General features: G+C 29.7%; 4 protein-coding genes and 1 pseudogene across 4 annotated transcripts; 4 read left to right on the forward strand and 1 right to left on the reverse strand.

Annotated features, from left to right (window-relative positions):
- Window positions 1-741: 741 nt before the first annotated feature.
- Window positions 742-4,429, forward strand: LOC130802259 (protein PAL OF QUIRKY-like). Its single transcript, XM_057666199.1, has 2 exons — window positions 742-1,572; window positions 3,253-4,429. The coding sequence occupies exons 1-2, from the start codon at window positions 881-883 to the stop codon at window positions 4,052-4,054; spliced, it is 1,494 nt and encodes a 497-aa protein (XP_057522182.1). The 5' UTR covers window positions 742-880; the 3' UTR covers window positions 4,055-4,429.
- An 84-nt stretch (window positions 4,430-4,513) lies between these two features.
- LOC130803310 (protein PLASTID MOVEMENT IMPAIRED 2-like) lies at window positions 4,514-7,166 on the reverse strand (annotated as a pseudogene).
- Window positions 7,167-10,498: 3,332 nt separating this feature from the next.
- LOC130802260 (non-specific lipid-transfer protein 2-like) lies at window positions 10,499-10,940 on the forward strand. The gene has a single exon (XM_057666200.1). The coding sequence runs from the start codon at window positions 10,612-10,614 to the stop codon at window positions 10,900-10,902; it is 291 nt and encodes a 96-aa protein (XP_057522183.1). The 5' UTR covers window positions 10,499-10,611; the 3' UTR covers window positions 10,903-10,940.
- Window positions 10,941-14,002: 3,062 nt separating this feature from the next.
- LOC130803311 (probable non-specific lipid-transfer protein AKCS9) lies at window positions 14,003-14,305 on the forward strand. Its single transcript, XM_057667510.1, has one exon. It carries the CDS (start codon window positions 14,003-14,005, stop codon window positions 14,303-14,305), a length of 303 nt encoding a protein of 100 aa, XP_057523493.1.
- A 7,243-nt stretch (window positions 14,306-21,548) lies between these two features.
- Window positions 21,549-22,038, forward strand: LOC130802261 (non-specific lipid-transfer protein 2-like). The gene has a single exon (XM_057666202.1). It carries the CDS (start codon window positions 21,598-21,600, stop codon window positions 21,889-21,891), a length of 294 nt encoding a protein of 97 aa, XP_057522185.1. The 5' UTR covers window positions 21,549-21,597; the 3' UTR covers window positions 21,892-22,038.
- The last annotated feature ends 3,391 nt before the right edge of the window (window positions 22,039-25,429 follow it).

The following is a 25,429-nucleotide window of genomic DNA, read 5'->3' on the forward strand; positions in this document are numbered from 1 at the left end:
TGGGTTGTCTATGTTCATTCTTTGTTCCCAATGTATAATATGTCATCTAGTTTTGTGATTGATTGGTATTCATACTATGAAATGATTTAAATTTAAAACTTTTGATAGATGATGTTGGAATTAAGAATTGAAATTTCATTGATGAACAATCATATTTAAAAGTTTCTAAATAGTAAAAATATTTTATATCTCTTTAAAATTGCTATTGATTGTAATATTTTTCTTCACAACATGTCACTATTTATAACAATATCAAAGGAAAAGTGAAAATAATGTTTAATTATGTGCTAAGTGAAGAACAATACTTTAATAGCTATTCTTCATTTATCTGTATATAAAATAGAGATTATAATATTTGATTATTAATATAAAGGTAAAATTCAGCTGTAATTACTAAGTAAGCAATTTAATTTTTTGCTTATATTTTGTTTAACAATAGCAAATTTACAAACCAATTAAATCACTTAATAATAGAACAAAGTAAAAATACTCATAACAACTCATAAACAACAAGGAGTAATCGTTAACAATAGATTTAACATACTTTATATTTTAATACCTGTAAATCAATTTTATTACCAATAATTCTATTATATCTTATTATAACTCAATATTTACTTGTCTATTCTAAATATTTTTAATCAAGAGTTTCTTTTCTATTAAAAACAATATGTAAATGTATTAGAGGTTTTTAGTAACAAACGTTTATTTTTTCAAACAAAAAAAAAATTAAAAAAAACACACCAAAGATAAAAATGAAAGCAAAAAGGAGATCAACTAATTAACCCGCGCTCCATATAAAACAAAAAAACCACTCAGAAAGCATTAACAACTTTTTTCCTTCTCAAATTCCCTCTATTTTGTACCCAGATCCGTTTCCATGGATCCGACCCACCACTCCCCACCGACGCTGTCATTTTTCTCCGGCTCCGTCACTGGAGGCGGCGCCGCCACAAAAGATAATCAAAACCCCCAAAAACTCCGACTAATGATAAGCTTCAACGGCCATATTCTCCCAAAACCACATAACAAAACACTTTTCTACGCCGGCGGTGAAACCCGAATCATATCCGTCAAAAGAACAACCGATCTTTCTCTCTCTACCCTTTTCTCTCACATCTCGAAATTTCTCCTTGATGGGTCGACCCAGAATTTTACCCTTAAATACCTGCTTCCTAATCATGATTTTGATTCACTAATCTCAATTTCATGTGATGAAGATCTTTGGAATATGATTGATGAGTATGATCATCTGTTGGCATTGAACTCTCCTACATCATCTCGTATTCGATTCTTTTTGTTTAAGAGGGAGGAAGATGATGGTGATGTTGATGATTGGGTTGCTAATGAGGGATTGAAGGTTTCGGGTTCGGTTTCGGGTTCAGGTTCGGGTTCGGGTCCTGTGGAAGAGAATTTAGCTGAATGTGCTGTTTTGGAAAGTACTTCGAGTTTTGGGTCAACAAATTCGTCTCATAATTCGAATGTCATTAAGGATAATCTTAAAGGTGTTTGTGGGTTTGGTGCTGCTGAAGATTTGAAAGTTGTTTTGCCTTCTCTGGATTCTATAGGAAGGTATATTTTATTTTAAATTATTGCTTTTGTAAATGTTTGAATTTTTTTAGTATAGGAAGGATAATCTAGACTCTTTGGCCGCGCTCTCCTATATATTGAGTAGTATGTACGACGATATTGTTTTATTTGTTTAGTTATTAGTGGAATTGAATGTCTTTGCTTTATTTACATTTTACAAGTTGATTTCTTTTTGGGTTTTAGGTATTTGATTGAATCTCCTCTTTGGACTTTAATCATAGTATTTATGAGCAGAAGATATCAGGTATGACGGTGATGTTGAGTTTGGGAAATTGGGGAGTTGTGTTGAATTTTATGGGTTTTTTGAGCTAGTAATTTTGTTGTGGTATATTGAAAAAAAAAATCATAAATTGAAACAAAATCATTTTGATTGAGTTTCAAGTTTAATTTTTGGGGCATATGATTAAATGGCTTTACTTTGTTTCTATTTTCAAGTTGATTTGGGTTTTAGGTTTTGGAGATTATAGTTTGGACAAAATTGTGGAATTTTTTTAATAAGGATATTTAGAGTTGGTTTTGTTGAGTGAATTGAAGAACTTGGTCTTTAAATGAAAAAAATTTTAAGGAAAATATTTTAGTTGCTAGCTAATAAGTAGAGCATGATTTTTGTGCTTGATGATTAAATTTAGGAAGTTCTACATTTTCTTACAATTAAAGGAACTTAATACAGTGTTGTTTTAGTGCCTTTGAATTGAGATCTTTGTCTACTTGAAGCTATACTTGATTCTGATTATTTTATATTTTTGATAGTTGTTGATTTTAGTAGTTATTGGTGTGGTGTATTTAACTGGAAGGACAAATCTCTAAGGACTTTTTTGTTTGAATAAATTGGTCAATCTATCAATTATTTGTTTTAATTGAGAGGTTTGAATTGGATGATTTGGTGGACCTAAATCTTTAAGGTGGTTGGTTTTTTTGGTCCTTATTATTTGGATAAGGTTGTTGTTTTGTGAGAGGTCGAAAAGTGCAATCCTTTTGGAAAATTTTCATAGCATATACTCCCCTTGTCCCGACTAAAGGTGTTCAAAAAACATTCGACGATTTAATATTGATCCAATCTTGTAATCGAATTCGATTTGACTCGACTCATGTAATATTGGTATATCCTATGGATTTTGGTACATATCACTTTTCATCACTTCTATTAATTTTCATCCACACATTTTTCTCTTTTTAACACCACGCACATGTGAAATTTTTTGTCTTATTATCCTAACCACAAAACCAATTGCTAAATTTGTACACATACCATTGTAAGAGTATATAATATATCTTAGGGCCTCAATCATTAACTTAAGCTTTTGGTTGAATTGGTCCCTTAAAATGGTATCACCAACCAGCGTGATAAGAGGTCACAGGTTTAAATCTCAACTACCCATTTAAAGTAGAATACTTAGCGCCAGGTATGAGAAGGACATGTGCTACACTTCTACCACAAAGGGCTTTCGTATAGGGGCGTGTTAGCGTATATTACGTATGTTAGCAATCTCTATGTTTTTGAGGAGTATATCTTTGTGGCCTAGTGCTCTCTACACAACAATTCTTACATGACTAGATCTTGTGGGCTATGGCTATAAGTTATGTGGGAATCTTTTCAACACATACCATTAGTTGCTAGTATTAGAGAAATCATTGATCTTGAAAATTTTCTATATGTTACAGTGACTGCAGCATTCCTAGCCCAAACTTTAGCCAGCAAGCTATAGTTTATCAAGATGCACCAGCATTTTTAGACACTAAACCTGTTTCTCTCAATCTCCTTGAAACCGAAACTGGTGCTTGTGATCGTTCTCCCCTGAGCGACATTTTACCACCTATTCAAGTTCCTGTACCTGGCAGCTATATCATTTCGAAAACCATGGATCAACCGCAACACCAATCTCCGCCTCCACCTTCTCCTGCTACACACTACGCCCATCCAGCTTCTCAATCCAATTATGTCGCCCAATATTACCCGAGTTCTGTCCCTATTGCCTATACGCCAATGTATCAGACTTACGTCCAACTTCAACAACCTTACCAATATCCGGTGAATAAGCCTTACTCATGCTACATGATGCCTGTTGGGCATACACAAAATCTGTCGATGACTCCTACTTTGACAACTACACCAACTGTTTCTACCAACCAACCTCAAGTGTCTTCAAACTCGGTTATGATTTCATCCCAAATGGTTCGAGAAGGATATAAACCCGTCAGTCCAGCACCCAAATACGATGATAAAGTATATGGGCAAATCGTTGGTTCAAACCAGCCCGCGACCTTGTCTCCAATGAATCAACCAATGCAACCTGTTACCTCTTCCGCTGTTGAAAATTCCAATTATTTCAGTGATTTCGAGGATCCAATACGTGCTCAAATATACAAAACTCAACCTTCTGCTCCTAGTTCTACAATGCCTTCTCAACTTCAAATGTTACCCGAAAGCTTTGGTAAGTTACAAATGGAGAATACTAAGCATTAAGGATTGTAAGGCTAGAAAAAATGCTGCTTTGATAAACAATTTTGAGTAAGATATACAGATTTGATTAGCATGTTTCTTTTTGTTTACCTCATAAGTTTTTTTTTCTTAATGCACTATTCCTTTGTTTCTTTGAATTTGCTACATAACAAAAATCAAAGTAAGAACTTATCAAATATTGCGTAGCAAAATCAAAAGAAGCGGAGAGAATGTTGTTTAGTTGCTTTAATACATGTTTATGTAATATTTAAGAGCTTTTTTTTTTATTTTTTTTATACAAACAAAAGTTACTTGATATTCATGTTGAATATCATTTAGCCATTGTGGCTTTAGTTTTGTCAATATAAGTTTATCAAAATATATGAGTTTTTATTGTTATGTTGAATATGCATTCCAAATATGCTACACAATTCTACTAAAGAGTGTCTTGAAGAATTGAACAAAGTTACCTACAACGCTAATTTACACAGCAAGTTTTGTATGAGACTGTCTTACCGTAAGATGGGCCCTTACAAGTAGTCCATTAGTAAAATACTCCTACATAAAAGAAACTAATGAAATCTGAATTCATACTTGTACATGAAGCGGTTTTTTTCTAAAATAGTTTGGGCTGGCACAGTTGAATTCGTTTCACGGTGAGATAGCCTTAATAAAGAATTATAATTTACATCATGTACTCATGACAAATTCCTCCCAATACATCTACACTCTAAAGAACCATATTTGTATATTGTGATTGTGTAGAATGAATATCTAAGAAGCCGAATAATGCTTATTGGCTCCGCTCTAGGGGGACTGAAATTTCATTCTCGATCTGTTCATTAGCATAATATTTCGCTATGTTGAGCATTACCTTTCTCCTCTTCATATTCGAAGAAGTTGAAGTGCTTATTCGTCTTGTAGCCGAAGTTCCAAGAGATCTCCGAAAGTTTGATTGTCTTCTTGGTGTCGAGCTATAGTCACGATCCTTCATCGATCTTCTATTGTGCAAATCTTCCTTTAGCTTTAGTTCTCCGATCTCATTCTTTGCTTGCGCGGTTTTTATCACCATCTCTTTCTCCCCTGCCTTTAATGCTTCTTCTCAAGCATTAGCCGCTGGCACTTTCTTGTCAGCAAGCTCTCGAGCCTCCGCTGCACACCCTACTAAATAATCATACACGAATTTTGGTATAGTAATCCTAGATTATTTGTTCAAATCCCTCATTCTCGCTACATCATTAGCAAGAATTCTTAGCTTCTCAAGTGCATTTCCTTCTTCTGTTTTAACTATTTCAAGCTCTCGAATCACACGTTGTAAAGTCTCTTCATTTTTGCGAGTTTCAGCCTCAATTTCCCGAATCCCAATCCTGATGTTCTCTATTTCTTCTCTCAGTTCCGCCTCCTCTTCCTTCACAGCTTCCTTTTCCCTTACCAAGTTTTCTAAAGCAAGGGAATGTATCAGTAACATTCCTTTCATCTTTCCCTCATATTCTTCCACTTCTTCTAACCTATCTTTTGCTCTAAGAAGTCTCGAATTGAGCTTCTTTATAGACTTCTCAGTTTCCACTTCCCTTTTCTCTAATTCACCCTTCTCCTTCAAAACATCGTTCAGATGAGTTCGTATTACATCCATACTTTTCATCGCTTCAAACCCTTCCCCTATAATCGCCTCCGACTCTATCCTCGCTTTTTCCAAATTTCGTATAGCTGATTTCAAACCCGAATTCTTCAATCGTTCATTTCTCATAAACTTATCGTCTATTATCAAATCCAATTCGCGTTGCAATACTTCAACATCTAACTGATTTTTGTACAGAAATGATGTATGAAATGCTCATTTTAAAACCACAATTTGCTGGATTCAACCTAAAGTAAATAAATGACTCAACCCAAAATCAATCAGAATCCAAATCATCATAACATGTAACGAACTGAAATCAAAATATAACTAATATCAAAACTACTTGAGTTTGACATGACTCAAACTTTACTCTATATGGCATCAACACAATGTAGACCTAAACTTGAGTTGACCAAGATCAAACCCGAACAAAAAATTTGAGTTGACCTGGCAAAATCTAGCATTTCAAGACGCAATCATAAAGAACCCTACATGAATTCCAGACGAGTAACCAAAACAACTATTTTGGCTATTGATTTGGCATGTACTTGACGACTCGTTAAGAAATTGTTCTCGAGCGATCTAACCTAAAAAAGTGACCATAAGTCGGATTTACACCCAATTTCTAATCAACCTAAGCTAGTTGTTACTTGTTAGACTTAAACATGGTAGATATCCAACATACATCAAATTCAATTGAAGTCAACATAAACTAGATTTTAATTTTCTAAAAGAAATTGCATTGTTGCTACATAGGGCGTTTGACCGTTAGATTTTTTAATAGTTTTTTAGTTAATTTTTGATTTTTTATTTTTAAAATTTTTAATTTGTCAAACAACTAATAAAAGTGTTCAGTAAATTTATTTTAAGTCAGTTGAAAAGTTAGCTTTTAAGCCAAAATAAAAAAGATACTCATAATAGCTACCTATTTTTATTTACTTTTGGCTTTTATTTCTAATAAACAACCAACAGTTAACATTTAGCAAATTATTTTAACAAATTAAACATTTTAACAACCGACTTATCATCAAATACTTTCAGGCTAGTCCACAATATAAGCCAATAGTTCCTTTTAAGAGCTATTTGTCAAACGCTAGACCATGGTGGTTGAAGTGTTGCTTCACTATAGATCATGAGTATAGGGTCCACATTGCCAAGATGTTGCAATACCATGTTGCCACTAGGGATGGCAATGGGTACTGGATCCGTATCTGTTTTCACGGATCTGGGTCCTAAAAATATAGACCCGTCGGATCCGGGTCGGATACGGGTCCTGTTTAATTTCACGGGTCCGGGTCCGGGTCTGGGAAAAATACCCAGATCCGGACCCGCGGATCTAAAGGATCCATTTTTTAAAATTTTTTTTTTTTTATATCAATATCATTAATTCATTATTCAATACTCTTTTGAACCGCAGCACTGCAAGTCATCCTCTCCAGACTTCAAGTTAAGAACCCTACGTTCTCTAATCTCTTCTTCTCCAGTGCCGCACAGCCGCAGCAGGCCAGCAGCCATCCTCTCCAGACTTCAAGTCTCCCTCGCTCCCTCTGCTCTGCAATCTGCATCGACCCTCAAATCCAGACACTCAGCTCAGCCTCCATACAGACAGCGGCCCAGCAGCAGCAGCCTGCTGCTCTACGCCCAGCAGGTTTCGATTTTCGAAATTCAAAACCTAGTTTTTTTTTTTTTTTTTTTTTTCCTACATTACTTTTGATTTATGTGGAGTTCAATGGTAAATTTTGATTTATGTTGATGTATTTGAGTTTAGTTGTGTTTAGTGGTTGATTAATGTTGATGTATTTGAGTTTAATTGTGTTTAGTGGTTGATTAATGTTGATGTATTTGAGTTTAATTGTGTTTAGTGGTTGATTAATGTTGATGTATTTGAGTTTGGTGCTTGATTTATGTTGATTTATGTTGAGTTCAATGGTAAATTTTGATTTTTGTTGATGTATTTGAGTTTAGTGATTGATGATGACTAGTAAATTTATCACAGTGTATTGTTGAGTTGAGCAAATGGATAATCAAAATGATGGAATTGATGGTGCTTCTATTGTGAAATTATATATATTATTAACATTAGTCTATTAAATATCGCTTTAATTGCAATCTAAACATATTTAAAAAAAAAAAATTAAAACTGGACCCGTTTTGGACCCGGATCCGGTACTGGATCCGCAGTACCCACGGATCCGGATCTGGGTCTTGTGAAATTGGACCCGCGGATCCGAGTCCGGATCTGGATCCTGCTCTTGAAAACGGATCCGGATCCGGGTCCACCTGGACCCGACCCGGATCCGACCCGTTGCCATCCCTAGTTGCCACATATAGGCTACTAAAAGTCAAATGTAAAAATGTAAATGATCTAGATGTTTCTATAACAAAGGTGAGTAACTAAGTGGTGAGTGCAATTATAAGTGGCTGCGTCACCATCAAAGCATATAGCCATATACTACTACTACTACTGTTTTAGTGCAATTATAACAAGTGCCTCGCCAACCTATCACTTTTTTCCTTTTTCTTTAATATGTTTAGTTTTTTTATTTTTTTATATTATTAGGTAGAGTGAAAAAAGGAGAAGATTAGGTGATAATTGAATCAGGTACCTTAATTCAGAGATAGTAATAATTGCTTTAATTGATACGAAACTTGATTCTCAATTTGTTTAGTGTTATAAGAGTTTAAATTTATTTTTTTGAGTAATAGTAGTTATTTATGTTTGTTATAAAAATAAATAAATTTTAAAGGAACTTTAATTTTTATTTGTTGAAACTTGAAAGTTATATTTTTTTTGTTGAGTTTTTAAAATTATTTGTTCTAGTTTGGTTAATCGATGAGATTTGCAATAACCAAAAATTTGAATCCATCACACCGCCTTAGTAATTAAATTTCTATATTTTATGGTAATTTCGGCTTTGGATGGAATATATTCCATCCATTCCCTATGTTAATATGTTTGCTCAAAAATATTAACCAAACAACTATACAAATAAGTAATTTCTAAAATTAGAAATTAATAGGAGAACACGCACATACAAAATTAGGGCCTTAATTTAGAGTTAAGAGTGAAAATATTCTAACATTTCCTAATTTTTAAAAGTTTGAATTTTAATTGATGGTACAACAAATTTTTTACCTTAAATTTTTTTTAAAGTTGAAGCATTGTATAGACTTGGTTTATACTATTTTAGTGTGCATCAATCTAATAATAACACGAGTTTTTAATAGTTATACTTGATTGTATAATAATAATAATAATACTTACTATTTTAATACCTTTTAAAGTTAATCCACACTAAAATAGTGAGAATCGAATTCATACAAGACTTTCTCATCTATTATTATTTAATACTACTAATTATAAATAGTAATGTTCCACTAGTACCATTTTATAGTATCTTTAGCAATTTAGGTAGTGTTTTATTAAGGATAATAATAACTAAATAGAGTTGTGCAAAAAGTTACTACGATTTCCTTCATGAAAACATATTTAAATAATTCAATCAAATAATTTGCCAAATGCTGTATTTTAAATAATACTATTAACATTTAATTGCTAGCTTACTGCTAATAAATACTCATACAATTAATAAATATCCCTGCAACGACTAATAACTAGTCTCGCAACTATTTTGCATAACATGCCCAATATTATATAATTTTATCAATTTGTTAGTTCCTCCATATATACAGATTGTTAAAATATAATCAATAATAACTACTTACATTTAAATTGGTACTTTTTTGTTTTCGTCTCATTGTTATCTTCTCATTTGTTTTCTGATACTATTTTTTAATCACTTTTAATTTGTATATTATATTTTTAATATATAGGATTAATTACAGTCAAGTGAAATTGTGTTTAATTTGTTTTGATGTAATTTTATTAATAAAACTATTTATAATTTTTAATTATATCCAATTTAAAATATTAATAATTAAAATAGTGTATGGGTTTGTGTGGAAAACAAATGAAAAGATAATAGTGGGATGATTGAGTATAAATTGTTAAAGTTCTAACGTAAATGTATCAACAAAAAAAGTGTGGATGATAACTACGTACGTATGGAAACAGAATTTCAAGAGAACAGTAAAGCAAATGAAGTTTGCATTGTATGAGTTTATTGAAGTAATATACTCCACTCAATCATTAAATAAAAAGATAAATTGTAAATAGAAGTCAAATTAAAATGAAAGCTAGAAAATAAGAATGAATTTAAATTCAATTGGAGCATATTTTTAGTGCTCTCCTCTTATAACTTTTTCCTTCACTCAATCTATTCTGTACTTATAAAACGAAAGTTATAAAATAAGAAAATTAGGTAAGGAAAGAGAGCATATTAGCAAAATAAAACGAGCACCGTTTTTACTTTGATGCTTACTTTTTGGTAAATGACTTTTAGATTGACTTTTGACTTTTAATTGGTCTAAAAGGCAAAAAAAACTTATTTGTTAAATAAAAATCAAATCGTAAAGCCAAAATGAAAAGGCTAACTTGATTGGCTTTTTTTATTAATTTTTGGCTTATTGACTAACTTTTTTTCTCTAATAAACAGATAACTAATAATTATTTCATATATGTTTACCATATATTAATATAAATAATTGATTTATTCTACTAACTTATAAATTAACCAATTGATCAAACAATCCAACTACATACACAGTAACCCAAACGTATAATAAAGCCAATAAACCCACAACCCCACTAAGAACAAAATGCACTTGAACTAAAACTTCCACTTAAAAAAGACCACTTCAAACATTCCACATCCAACGTGTCTCCAATTATCATTTTAAAATTCTCCATTTCTCTTTAAATTATCATTTATATCCCCCCTATAAATTCACACCTTGTACTAAACCCTAATCCCATATTACAATTCACATTATAGCATCAAAACATAATTTATATTAGAATTTGTATTTAAAAAACCATTTCTTTTTGTAATTAATTATCATGGCTAAGAAAGTGGCTAGAGTGGCTTTACTTGCAGTGGTGGTTGTTGTGGTGGTGCTACTAGCTAAAACACCAGCGACGGAGGCGGTGAATTGTTCCCCCCTAGAGCTAGTCCCATGTGCACCCGCGTTTATGTCTAGCCAAGAACCATCAAATTCATGTTGTGAGAAATTGAAACAGCAAAAGCCTTGCCTTTGTGGCTATGCTAGAAACCCAACGTACAGGAGTTATGTTGATTCCCCAGCTGCTAAGCGTATAGCTTCCTCTTGCAAAGTTTACGTTAGTTGTTAAATGCGCCATTTACTAGATTAAATCAAAATATAACTATAATATATATATATATATATATATATATATATTTATATTATAATCTTAATTATTATGTTAAAAAGTAATTATCCAAAAACATTATCGTGTTTCCCTTAATCACAATATTATGGAATATATAGTACATGTGTATGTACGTGTCTTTGTGTTATTGTATTACTTCCTAATGTATGTGTACATGCATGTTATTTGCTTATAATACTTTGTATATGGAGTATGTACGTTTTTAATTACGTTTTAGAGATTGTGTATGTCTACTCTCTAATTAATAAAATAAATGGTTTCTCCGAATATTTAATGATGATTAATTTTAGTTGTTCACTTTGATAAATTATTAGAAATAATAATAGTAATATTATTAGTAGAATAATAGTAGTAAAATAATAATACTTTCGTCTCAAGAAATTGTCAAAATTATATATTACAGAGATTAAGAAATAGTAGGACTATTAAATTAAACGAATGATTTAAAAGCTAGAAGAGCTGAAATGTATGAATTAGAATAAAGAAAATAATTGGAAAATTTTTAGTAAAAAATTGTAATTTAATAAAAAAGACCAACTAAAAAATGTGGAATAATACTCCTAATAAGGATCATTGTGCCCAAAGAAAGCTTTATATGAAAGGTATGTACAAACTAGTGGGTGATAAAATATTTTATTTTATTTAGCTAGCTAGGTTAATACTTCCTCCGTTCCCATTTACTTACAATATTGCGTAAATAGCATTATTTATTCATTATCTTTAATTTTTGATTAGTTTTTAATCTATAAGTTAAAACATGGTCAAGTTAGATCTTGTTTGATTCGTCTCAATGTAAAGATTATTAATATCTTTTTTTATATTTTTTTATTATACGTAACTAGAGCTATTAAGAATTGAAGTAGTGCATTGGACTGCGTGAAAAGTCAAATATTATTAGTATTTTGAAACGAAAGAAGTATACATATGACACATGTTGATAATAATTTTTGAACTAGTATACTTATGAAAATAGAGAAAATAATGTAGTTAGTACTATATAATTGATGTATAATTTTTTTATTTTTAAAAATCATCAAAGATAGATAATAGTGAACTTATGTATATAAGTAATTATATTATATTCACTCTATCCCTCTCAATTTACCTTATTTTATATTTTAATCATTTTATTGATTTTGACACATTTTTTTATTTTGGGACATGATGACCCACCACTTTAATACATATTTACTCTTTGTATTCTCTCTTTTATATCTAAATGACCTTAGAATAATTCAGAAATAGTTTATAAAGCACTTTATGTAAGAACTTGATACGAAAACAAACTAATAAAGGGTTATGTTTGAATAAATATTTAATTTCAAATTATAAATTTTAATTATGTAACATAAAAAATATAAAATTTGAAAATGACAATGTTAGCAAAAGTTATTTTTAAATTTTTAACTTTAACTATTTTTATATCATTATAAAATTAATTTTTATTCAAATTTAATTTAAATCTTATCAATTTATCCAACACTATATTATTTGAACTAATTTAAAATTTTTAAATAAAATTATCGTTTCATGAGACAAATTACAAGTACCTAAATAATAGTCCAAGGGGACATTTATAATTAAACTTTTTTTTTTAAAAAAAAAAACTATCTTATGAGTCAACCACACGCTAGTGATAAATAGACCCAAATTAAACAATAAGGGCACTATAACGTATAAGACAACCTAGAACACAATTGACAAGCAACAATTAGGGCACAGATTAAACATGATCATTTAAAATCGTATTATTGCTTGAAGCAGTATTAGTAACCTATTATGACGTAAGAGAAGAAGAATTATAGTAATGCAACATTGTACAAGCAACAAAATTCAATTTCGAGGGTGAAGCTTAAAATTCAAATCAAGGATCTTAATAGTGATAAATTAATAGCAAGTTGACTGCATAAAAATTAATGGGATTTCATTTAATTAACTTTTCGCCACATTGGATTCAATGGTATTATTAAAATGTCATTAATTTATATTTTTAGTGTAATAATTATTGATTTTTATTTTAAAATCCATTATAAAGTGATTTAACAACACTTTATTTACTTTTTAGTGGCTATGTAATTGCTATAGTCTATAGTGACATTTATAAGAAATGACACTAGATTTTAAAGCATTTAGACTACTGATGTCCTCTTATATTACTTTTAGTGTTCTTGCCCTCTTGCTTCTCTGTTTCTTTTTTTTTTAGTTGGTTCTACTTATTTATTTTATTTATAGGCATTTAATTTATCTTTCCCGTGTAGTAACGTTTCTTTATCTTTCTCGAGTCGGGGGACTCCTTTGACTGCGCTCTCCTTTATGGGTATGAGTTGTCGCCATCCTTTCCTCCCCAAACCCTGTCCATAGTTTTTCTTTGAGCGGGATATACTGAGTAGGATGATGATGATGATGTCACTAGATTTAAAGGGTCCAATAAATGTCACAAAATCCTCTATATAAACTATACTAGAAATTTGAAGTAGCGACATATAAATTAAATGTCGCTAAATATATCCCAATAAAAACAAATTATGTTGTAGTGATAGGAGAATTGACCCATCAAATTTATATGTTAATTAAAATTTCTTTAATTCTTTGATATGAGATCATATATGTTATTTTTCCAACAAATAGCTAATATATTAGCGAAATGTGTGTATAAATATATCGATTTACAAAATATAGATACAAGTTTAATTAATTTGTTTTGAATTTATATATCTTAGGAAAAAATCCTTTATATTATTCTCAAAAAATCATTATTACAAGTAGTACGTTATATATGATCATTCACAAGTTGCATTGTCTTGTTCATAAGTGTTGCGTTTGAATTTTGTCACAATCTCGCATCATACACAATTACCAATTAAAAAATTCTACAATTTAACGTAATCATCATGTAAAATCTGTTTTCTCTTTGACTTGTCTCACAAATTCCCTCTATATATAAACCCACACATTTTAGTAGCCTAATACCTCACCAAATCATACGTACAAAAAACATACTTCTACATCTTTACGAATCATAAATAATTCAAGTTATATCATGGCAAAGACGATAGTTATTGTTACATGCCTCGTGGCGTTTATTGTGGCGGTGTTGGTGGCCGATGTGGTAGCCCAAACACCAACACCATCACCATGTACTACTACTCCACCACCCGATTTACAACAAAATTGTGCTGGAGCATACTTGGGCTTTAATCCATCAGCTCAATGTTGTAGTGTTTTAAAAAGGGAGGAAAGATGCCTTTGTACATACGCTAGTAACCCAGACTATGCAATATTCGTTAATTCCGATACTTCTAAGCGTATAGCCGCCAAATGTAATATCACCCTTACATGTTAAATTAATCACTATCCACTCAATAATAATAATAATAATAAATAGTATATTTGGTCACTATACTATGAAATAAATCATCGTGTACCACTCTTGTAATCGTGTACTATTCTTGTACTGAGTCTCATTATCATTATCGTATTTAGTGTGTCATTCCGTTTATAAGGAACTCTTATATATTGTATAATATAAATATATAATATATATGTATGTATACATGCATGGAATTAAGTTTATTAGTTATAAATTATATATGGGTATGTAATTAATAAGTTATTGATCTCTATATTTTTTGAGATTATGTATGCTACACCTAGCCCTTTAATAAAATGCATGGTTATACATTTTTTTATTACTAATTTAAAATTAATAGTGTACTTGGTTTTCATTATTATTGCTAGTCTAATATATATATATATATATATATATATATATATATATATATATATATATATATATATATATATATATATATATATATATATATATATATATATATATATATATATATATATAACATCTTATTTTTTTTTAAAAAAAAAAACTAATGAAATTAATTTGTCTTGTAAGAGTTTTTTAATAATGAAATTTTGATTAAATCTTAAAATTTAATGAATAATATTAGATTTATACTAGTCTCTATTTTCTCTAATGTTTTCTTCATTTACTTTTTTTGTTGCAGATTCTAATAAAAGTCAAATAACATTGATTGTGGGTTTTAAAAATTAATATAAAATTGATATCTAAAAAAATATATAGAGAAGAATATATTAAGATTCGACTATTTTTAGGTAGATTGATGAGAAGTTGTAGTCAAAGTTAACTCTAAAATTGAAATATTTTATTTGTGAAAAAAAAAAACATAATGAGTAGTAACTAGTAACTTCGACTTAATTCACAATTCTAATGACAATCTATTAAAAATTGAATGTCGAGTAATTGCTCACATGTGATTCCATATTTGTGATTTAATGAGATGTTGATTAGCATATAGATTTGGTAATATACTCCTACTACCATATATGATTTTGGGGAAAAATTTCATCAACTTTGTGTGTAGTTAGCTTTTCTTTTATGTAAATTTATATACATAGGAGCTAGTGGTTATGTGCGTGACCACTCAAGCCGATGTTGACTAGCATAATTTAGTTAGATGTTGACGAGAATATAAGTTTATTTGGATACTCTAACATATGAATTTTGAAATGACTTTCATCAAGTTGTGTGTAGTCAATTCTTCTTTTATATAGACTTGTATAAACAAGCCCACTAAAATCATGGACATACGTTCATGCATCAAGCCCATGACAAGTTGTGATTAACATCATTTATTTAGTTGATGATTGTATTGATTTTGTGGGAAGGGTACCAATTTTTCAACATATAGCATGCATATAAAACTCTACATTCTAAATCCCAACAACCCACCAAAATCAAAATGGACCCTTTGATGAAATGTCTATTTGCGCAATACACTAGCTTACACTACCACTAACAAATGTCCTTAATCCCACGTCCATGTGTCCCAAATCTCACTCTTGTATTTCCCATATTCCCTACAATTAAAAAAACCCTAATCCAAATACAATTAAGCTAAGCATCACACATAAGTTAGCTAAGTGATCATCATGGCCAAGAATAATGTGGCTGCCGGCGTTGCGCTTCTCATGGTGGTTGTCATGGTGGGGCTAATAATCGAGGCACCAGTGTTAGAAGCGATTATGTATAGTCCAGTGCAATTAAGCCCTTGTGCTCCTGCAATCATGTCTAATAAACTCCCATCAGGTCCATGTTGTGCTAAACTAAGGGACCAAAAACCTTGCCTATGTGGGTACTATAAAAATCCTACTCTTAAGCGTTACATTAACTCTCCTGGTGCTAAACGTGTGGCTTCCACTTGTAGGGTCAGCGTTAGATGCTAAAATGCACAATTTAAACATTAAATAAAATAAATTTCTCTGTTTTATCAATTGTATACCTTATTAGTAAAAAAGTCTAAGTATTCGATCCTAAAATGTCGCAAATATAGTGAGATCGATTATGGAGGAACTCTCAATGTATGAAAAAATAGTAATTATATTATGTTTTATCAAATTTTAACGATTTAAAAATACAATTTAGTCTTTGCAGAAAGAATATTAAGGTTTGGAATGAGAGTTTTTTTACTTTAGAATTAAAATGGGTGTTAGACTTTAAGTTAGTCAAAAAAAAATTTCAAAAAGTGATGGTTGGGCTGGTCGCATGCACGTGACGGTTTCACATAAAATTCACTGAATGTAATAATGACATATGAGTAAGCACTAATTCTTGAATGAAACGGTCCCAGGTCCCACGGTAAGACCATTTTTATTGGATTGGCTCAATATACATTTTTTGTCTTAAAATGATTACTTATAAAATTAAATTGATCACTTATAGTTTTAATGTAATCACTTTTTATAGTCTTAGAGTGATTACTTATAACCTTAAAACGATTACTTATGATCTTAAAGTAAACAATTGAAAAAATAGGCTATTATATGGACCTATTTTATGGTGAGACGATCTCATATAAAACGAGCTGTATGAGTAAGGGTGTTTAACGGGCTGTATGTAGTTCATTTTCAGCCATAATCCGACCCATTTTAAAATTATCTTAATAGGTGGGCTGAAATGAGTAATGGAGCTCTCAAAATCACCAAGATCTTTAAACTTGTGGTGAATTACATGCATAAAAATCTTAATGAATTTTAAAAACTCTTGTTAATTAAATTTATATATTTGAAGATAAGGAAACTTTTCAATTATTCAACATTTCCACATTGCCTTGGTTTAATTCAAGGAGATCTTCAACATCTCCGATACAATCAATCCATTAATGTCACTTAATGAATGAATTTTATTAAGTGCAAAATCCCAAGAAGATATGCCACCTAATTAATCACCAATGATTAGCTTAAAATACTAATTGCTTTGTTTCACCATACATGTTATATTTGACTTTTTTGCGCAATTTAATGTATTATTTTGATTAACTATATATTTAACTATACACATCTAAAAAATATGTTAATATTATGAAGATATGCGATTAGATGATTCAAATAAGTTCTGACTATATTTTTTCTTACACATTAACCGTAATACATAAAACAAGCTTAAACTATAAATAGCTTTAATGACCATAATATAACAAGTATTTGAAAACGGAGGAAGTACTTCTCAGTCCCATTCATTTTACATTGTTTACATAACAATAGACTATATCGTAAATTGAAATGATGCAAAATGAGTTGGAGATAGAAGTAATATTTTGAACCATTACCCTAGTCTTCACAACTATAAATAGAATTAATAAGCTAACACATTACTTCTCCTTCCCATTACACTCCTAACTTAGATCCCAATCACTAACTCCTCCTTTACCTCTCTAATTAAGGTAAATAAGATTTACTTTCTCTCTCTAATTAAGGAAATGAAGAAGGTGAGTCAAATAGTGGCCACTCTAATAAAAGTGGTACTTATCTTAAGGGGATGGAAATAGCAAAAGCATGTAATCCATTAGAACTTGCTCCATGTAAGGCTTCAATTGAAAATGGATCAAAGCCAACAAATATTTGTTGCCTTGCATGGAAAAATCAATCAAAAGAGTGTATGTGTAGTTACTATAAAGACCGTATAGAACGGCTAAATATTTTGAGTTCTCTAATACTCGTAAAGTTGGAGATGCTTGTGGGGTTAAACACCATGATGATTGTTAATCACGAAATTAATGTGTTTCCCTCACAACTTTTTTTTTTTTTTTTAATGGGCTATAACAATGGTGAAGAAACAAACAACAATCAAATGCGAAGAAGAACCACAAAAACAAAGCACAATAATGGACAATCAAAACAACAAGATATATGAGGTATCTAAGGATACCTTCCCCTAAAAACAAGTATCTTATCATTAATATACTCAACAATACATTAATGACTCACCTTACAAGCTTCAAAAATAATCTCCCAAAGCAAAGACCTCACCTTTAATGGTGGTCTCTCACAAAATCACTAATACAAGGAAGAACTCCCTTGGATAAACCCTAGTTGCTTCTAGTGTATTAGCTTCATTCACATAATCCTAATGATGCTCTAAGATTCCTTATATAGCCCTAAAACATATTAGGCAAACCTAGGACAAAAGGCTTAGCCCATACAAAACTGAGTTAAAACAGAAACCCGTGTCTGATAGGTGTTGTACCTTGCTCGACCCGAGCAGATTGGCTCAACCATTCGAGCACCTTCACAGAGGCTATTGGCTTGCTACTGTTCCTTGGCTCGACCGAGCCATAGTGCTCGACTGGTCGAGCGATCTTCACAGTCCCCCAATCTTCGTGCCTTCCCATCATTAAGGCACTCTAATACATCCTTATCAATGACTTCATTGATTGATCCAAAAGATATGCTCTCATACTCCCTTGCACTCACAACTTCATTCTCAAACGTGCAAGTCAAGGAGTATGCTACGAGGTGATCGAACTCACCTCCATCAAGGTGAGATTTGGAGCTTGACTCAACATTTTTAATTTAATTTTAGCAAGAAATCTTTACAGATAAGAAGGTTGGAAAAATTACTTTTGAATAGTTCGGAAGAATTAAATTTCTATCATTGAGATGATAGGAACATAGAGTGTTTAACTATGAGGCAACCCATAATTTTCGAGTTTTTACTTTGTTATGTCTCTTAATTTTTTCTTTGCATTTGGTGTTTATATTATTTTAAATTCCGAGGGACTAAAATAAAACGCAATCATTGTTTTAGTTTAGTTTTCATAAGTTAAAAACACATAATTATTAATTTGTACTTTATTTTATTTAAATATGTTAATGAATGTACAATTATTTATATTAGCACCAAGGTTATTAATTTGTGTGTTTTGCATGCAAGAAGCTAAGTTATCTTAATTTTGTTGAAAATCTTTGCTTAGATATGTTACTTTGTACCTTGTATTACTTGAATCTATCAGCATAATTGATCTTTTTGGTTTTTTTTTTTTCGAAGCTAAGCTTTCTTAATCTAAAGAGTTTTTTTTACATCTTCTATTATAATTTAGAAAAATTTGTTGAAAATAATCTAATGGCTCTTTTTGGAACGAAGTATTATATTTTTATATTATTCTTTTAAAATACACCTATTTATTTTAGTGAAAAAAAAAATTCTTACTTTGATTTATTTTAAGAACATTATCCGAATAGTATAGATTATCTAGTGTTAACAAATTGTAGAAAATATTTAAAGCAGATGAGTCATAGTTAGAATTATTCTTAACAATTTTTCTATAATTTATAATTTGCTCCATTTCTTTAAATATTTTACTATTTTATATTATTCCCAAAAAGCTCTTATAAAAAAGAGTTGTAACAATTTAAAAATTAAAAAAAAAAGGTGTTTAGGGTGTTCAAGTGTTTACCCAAATTACTATTTAGACCTATCCTTGAGTTAAAGGCACCCTTACATAAAACATGTTGACTAATTATAAAACATGTTGACTAATTAAAGTGAAATAGATACCTTTACACTAAAGTCTAAACACATGCATACAATACTAGTTTTACCAAAGATTCTTTAGGGCTAAAGTTAACTATAGATTAAGTGAAATTAAAGTATTTTAATCTTTTAAAAGTAAAATAACATTAAAATTATTTGAAAAAATACCCATTATTTTAAATTAATTAGGAGACAGGTATAGGCACCGAAAGAAACAATTTATCAAGCGTGCGATACTCTATGCATATCACATTTATATAGTAATTGGTAATTGTTTTTAACCTTATAATTGATCTTTCAAAAAAAATTCCAAATAATTGATAGTCACATTTTCTTACATATATAACATATTACTATATTAATATGCTGCTATATCACAAATTGTTGTGAGAGACGGTCTTTCCGAGAGACACACTAAATATATGGGCTAAATAGCCCAATTAATATAAATTAAAGAAAAAATAAAAATATGAACTTCTTATTTTGAGGTCGTCTCTTTAAGAAACGGTCTCTCATAAGAGTAACTGTTTCTATATTAGGTATTTTAGAATAAAAATAATCTATAATTAATTAATTAATCACACAACACCACAAAACAAAATATACAACAGTTTTTGAGAATCTATTTATTAATTTTATACATTTTCTTTAATTTTGTATCTTTTGAGGCCTTAAAAACAAGTAATCTTAATAAAAAAAATTCCGATAAGCTAATACCTAAAATCCTTTTGAATTGCATCAATTTTCTTATTTACTAATACTTACATTATTTTTCTTATTCCTGATTTTATTATTACATTTGTCATTTCACTTTATAGTAAAAAAATATGTTATTAACTTTGCAACCTTATTTTTTTCTACTCTACATTTAACCGATCCCATAATGTAACAAGGATAACATTGAAACTTATTTCTACCCTAGATACTTCTCAAATGTGTTCATATATTTATCTCTTTTTAATGTCATCTCATATACTTGGTAAATAGCTGATAGCTAATTAGAATGATTGATTTAAATTTATCTATCTAATTTTATTAACTGATTTGACCAACTTATTTTTGAAGTATATAACAAGAAGTTGATTCATAAAACTTAGGAAAAATTATCAGGAATTATACAACTTTTTGCTTATTTTTCGTACAATAATATCAACTTTTAATTAACCATAAATAGTATAAACTTAGGAAGTATTTCCCTAGAATATCCCTTATATATTAAAAATTGAACTATAGGAGATTATATGACAAAAAATTTGGTAATTTAGTAAATATACTAAAGCTCGTATTTTTCTAGGAAAAAAAATACCATTGGTATTATTCATGGTTAATCAAAGTTGAGTACTCCTCCGTTTCTTTTTGTTCACCTCGTTTACTTTTTACAAAGTTTTCAAAGTAAATTTTAAATCTCAATAACTCTAAATACACATAATAGAAAAATATAAAACTTACATAATAAAAAAATATACATTAAGAAGAATCTAACGAGATCTCACATGGATATATTTTATCTTCTAAATATATGGCAAAAACATTAATTAAATTTCTCTCTTCTTAAGGTGAAATATTCTAAATGGGAAAAAAACATTAGAAAATAAAATCAGTATTATTGTAGCAAAATTAACAAAATATTATTTGTTGTTCACGATAATATTTCCCATAAATTATTAATAATGTTCACTTTTTTCCTATAAATAAGCCTCACTCCACCATCCTATTCTCGCTCACAAGTCCATTACACCACCTTTTCTATCTCTTTTCTAACATCTCAAAACTTCCATTGCGTCAACCAAATGGCGAACAAAGCATACACCCTTGCTTTAATTGCAATGGTTGTCGCCACGATGCTGGTGATCGAGGCGCCAACACCGAGTATGGCGAGAACCAAATGCGACATCACGGAGCTAATACAGCCGTGTGCAGGGTCATTTTTATACAACAATGTACCACCATCTAAAGAATGTTGCAATATACTAAAAGCTCAAAAGTCATGTCTTTGCCAATACAAGTCTAAGTATGAGGGTTATGCTGGCTCTCCTAGTGCTAAGCGTGTTGTTTCTGCTTGCAAAGTTAAAGTTTCATGCTAGAGTTTTTAGTATAGGCCAGATAGGATGCGGGAAGGGTAGAAAGAATTAAACTTACGGCCTAAATTTGTAGTAATTGGTATTGAATGGTGGGAGTTAGAATGATTATTGATTTGTAATGTGAATTTTCATGATATTTATCATGTCATTCCAATGGTAATAAAAGTAATTAGATTATTAAAAGTTTTTCTGTTCATAATTTTTCACCGTTACCTAATACCATATTTTCAAATGGTAATGCATTGGAATGAATTTTGCTAAGAAAATGAGATTATTGAAAGAGAGAATAAGCATGACCATCAAACTAATGTCAAGATATATTTCTACTAAAATCACACAAATTTTCTATTACCATTCTTACCATTTAATATCGATTGCCAAACGAGCTGTTAGGGTCTTACTTGGAGGAAAGTGATACATGCTCTAACTACTTCAAGACCTGATTAATTAGTATGATTTACGAATAAATATTGAATATTTAATGAATAATGATTATTGATTTTCATATAGTGTACGTGTGATTAAGCTAGGATGCATGGTAGTATTGTGCAGATCAGCATATACTGGATAATGTAATTGGTTTACTTGACTATTATTATAATTACTATTTTTATTATTGTCATTTTGTTAAATTGGTCTCGTGACTTTTAATTTAATTACTTCGATGTACTTTACCACCGACTGATATATTCTCCTGATTAAAAACAAATAAAGCGTGAGAAGAAAAAGTAGATCTTACAATATGCCTGCATTTAATTTTAATATTAAAGAATATATTAGGAGTTAATTTGAAAAATTTTCCTTTCGGTATCTGTTAATAGAGCTTGGATTCTCATAATTTGTAAAAATTATTTTATTTTGATTATCTTAATAAAAATTTGTTGTTATTTATTATTATTTATTATTATTTCGATATGTGATATTAATTGATAATGAAAATTTGAGAATAAAAAATTATTTTTATAGTTAAAGTTTTATTATTAAAGGAATGACATAATATATTTTAGAAAAATGCATTCTTTCAATTCCATATCAACTAATTTGGTATGAAATCATCTTAATTAATTACTTTAAAATTATAAATGATCACTTTAACATACTATATATAAATAAATTAGCCCAATATATAGTCTCACCACGTCTTATATAAGAATTTTTAATTCCATATTACAATTACATGCTGACTTCCAATTACTTGGGCAGAAGCCCAAACAAGAGTTAGATTATACTGAGTTGAAAAACTGGCCCACTGGATTAGTAAATACTTCTAGTAATGATCACAAGAGTCTTGTAGTGTGTTGCTATATTAATTGAACAAATCAAGAACCCTAATTTAGAGTAGCAAATCTTATATGGAAACCGATATATCATAAGACAAATTCATATAAGAAGTTTACATTTTTATTATAAAAAATGGATATTTTAATTAGTTTAATTGAACAATTATGCTTAATTTTGAATTGGCTAATAATAAGACCGTCTTAAACGAAACTTTGTGAATTTAAAAGTGTAAAATCAATCTGATTTTCTGATTATCTCAGATTCATTTATTTGCATGAGACTTAGATTGTTTAATATAGATCAAAATTTATCACTTCTACATGTGTAGTAAGTTGACTTGCATGAGTTAAATCTCTCTGCGGACCTGACTAGGGATAGGAGCAGTTGGAGACGCCATATCCATGCCTTAGATTTCTGATGTCTTCTTAGTTTAACTTTTAATGTCCTTAACCTCTTGCTTTATCATTTCCTTTTTATTAGTTCTTTGTTTTTTTTTTAATAGTTCTACCTTTTTATTCTTTTTTTCTTTTTTTTAAGGCCTTTAAGTTATCTATCACGTGTAATCACGTATCTTTGTCTTCCTTGAGCCAGGGGACTCCTTTGGTCGCGCTCTCCTTTATGGGTATGAGTTGCCACCGTCTTTCCCTCTCCAGACCCCTGCCTTAGTTTTCTATAAGCAGGATATACTGGGTAGGATGATGATGATGATGTGTAATAAGTTGGATTTTTACAAATAAGATTTTTTTTATTTAAACAAACTAAAAATGCAAGTAAATGATGAATTAAAGTAATAATCAAAGCTTAAACATATTAGCATCAAGATTACGTGGTGTATTAATGTTACTACATCTTCACTTAAGCTAAAGTTTTTATTAATGCATATGTGTTCTAAGTGGAAGTATGTATTATTTTTGAGGATGAATTAAAGTTTGATTCTTACTAATCCTTTATTTTTTCACAACTTATTAAATAATTAACTTTTTTAAAAGAATAATTACTAACACTATGGGTAATATTTAGATGGAGACATGGGAGTTAAGTAGTCACATCTTTACATCATAAAACAAGAGTATTGCTTGTAATCTTTTTTATTTTATCGCCACCCCTATATTAATGAAATGACGAAAATGCCCTTAGACTTAAAATAACATTAATCATAATAATAATAATAATGATGATGATGATAATAATAATAATAAAAATAATAATAAAAAATAATAATAATAATAATAACAATATTTTAAAAAAATAAAAAAAATTTAAAGGGGTGAGTCGCACAAAACCTTTGTGCTACTGAGCCGCGACCGAGTTGCAGGTTTTGTGCGATTCACCCCTTTAATTATTATTATTTTTTTATCATCATTATTATTATTATTGTTATTATTATTGTTGTTGTTGTTTTTGTTGTTGTTATTATTATTATTATTATTATTATTATTATTATTATTATTATTATTACTATTATAATTTAGGGGCAATATCGTCAATTCATTAATATAGGGGTGGAAATGAAAATGATGGCAATGTTTAAAGATAGTGTGAAACAACAAATGATGGAAATTTTTATTTTTTGTTTTTGTATTAATTATTAATTTTATGCACAAAGCATGATGAATTATTTTAACACTCATTATTGTTCTATACTATATATTTTATTTTTTTATTTGTCAATTGTCACCATCATGCCATCCTCTTTAATTTGTAAACAAATAAAGCATGTGCCTAATACACCAAGACTACGACTTTATATTAATGGATAACTTAAATACATATTTTTAATTTTAGTTTAAAAGTTAATTGTTTTTACCCTATTTAAAATAAATAAATTTTTTGACTCTTTAATTACTTAAAAAGTTAAAGGTCAAGCAATAAATTAAAATTAAAAAACTAATAAAAATCGATAGAAAAAAATAATATTTCTAAACTATAAACAGTAAACAATAAATTGTACTTCTTTGAAGACTTGATTGAGGATAGGAATAGGTAGAGATGATAGATTTATAATCTAGGATTATTAATAGTCTTATTAGTTGTCTTTCTTGCCTAATGTCTAGTTGCTGCTTACCTGTTTATTTTATCTTCTTACAATATTTCTAAATTATAAACAGTAAATAGTATAGAAAGTCTATCATTTTCCCTTATTCAGACCTTATTTAAAGACGGGATACTGAATTGATGGTGATGAAACAATAAAATAAACAGCAAGTAAACAAGTAACCGACCATGCACCTTAATTTGATGCATTTCATATTGTGGTACA

This window comes from Amaranthus tricolor, chromosome 16, assembly GCF_026212465.1.
Source record: "Amaranthus tricolor cultivar Red isolate AtriRed21 chromosome 16, ASM2621246v1, whole genome shotgun sequence".
NCBI lineage: Eukaryota > Viridiplantae > Streptophyta > Magnoliopsida > Caryophyllales > Amaranthaceae > Amaranthus > Amaranthus tricolor.

Coding starts and splice junctions, on each gene's coding strand:
- LOC130802259 (XM_057666199.1), top strand. CDS start 881: ATGGATCCGACCCACCACTCCCCACCGACGCTGTCATTTTTCTCCGGC. Junction 1,573..3,252: donor TCTCTGGATTCTATAGGAAG/GTATATTTTATT, acceptor TATATGTTACAG/TGACTGCAGCATTCCTAGCC.
- LOC130802261 (XM_057666202.1), top strand. CDS start 21,598: ATGGCGAACAAAGCATACACCCTTGCTTTAATTGCAATGGTTGTCGCC.
- LOC130803311 (XM_057667510.1), top strand. CDS start 14,003: ATGGCAAAGACGATAGTTATTGTTACATGCCTCGTGGCGTTTATTGTG.
- LOC130802260 (XM_057666200.1), top strand. CDS start 10,612: ATGGCTAAGAAAGTGGCTAGAGTGGCTTTACTTGCAGTGGTGGTTGTT.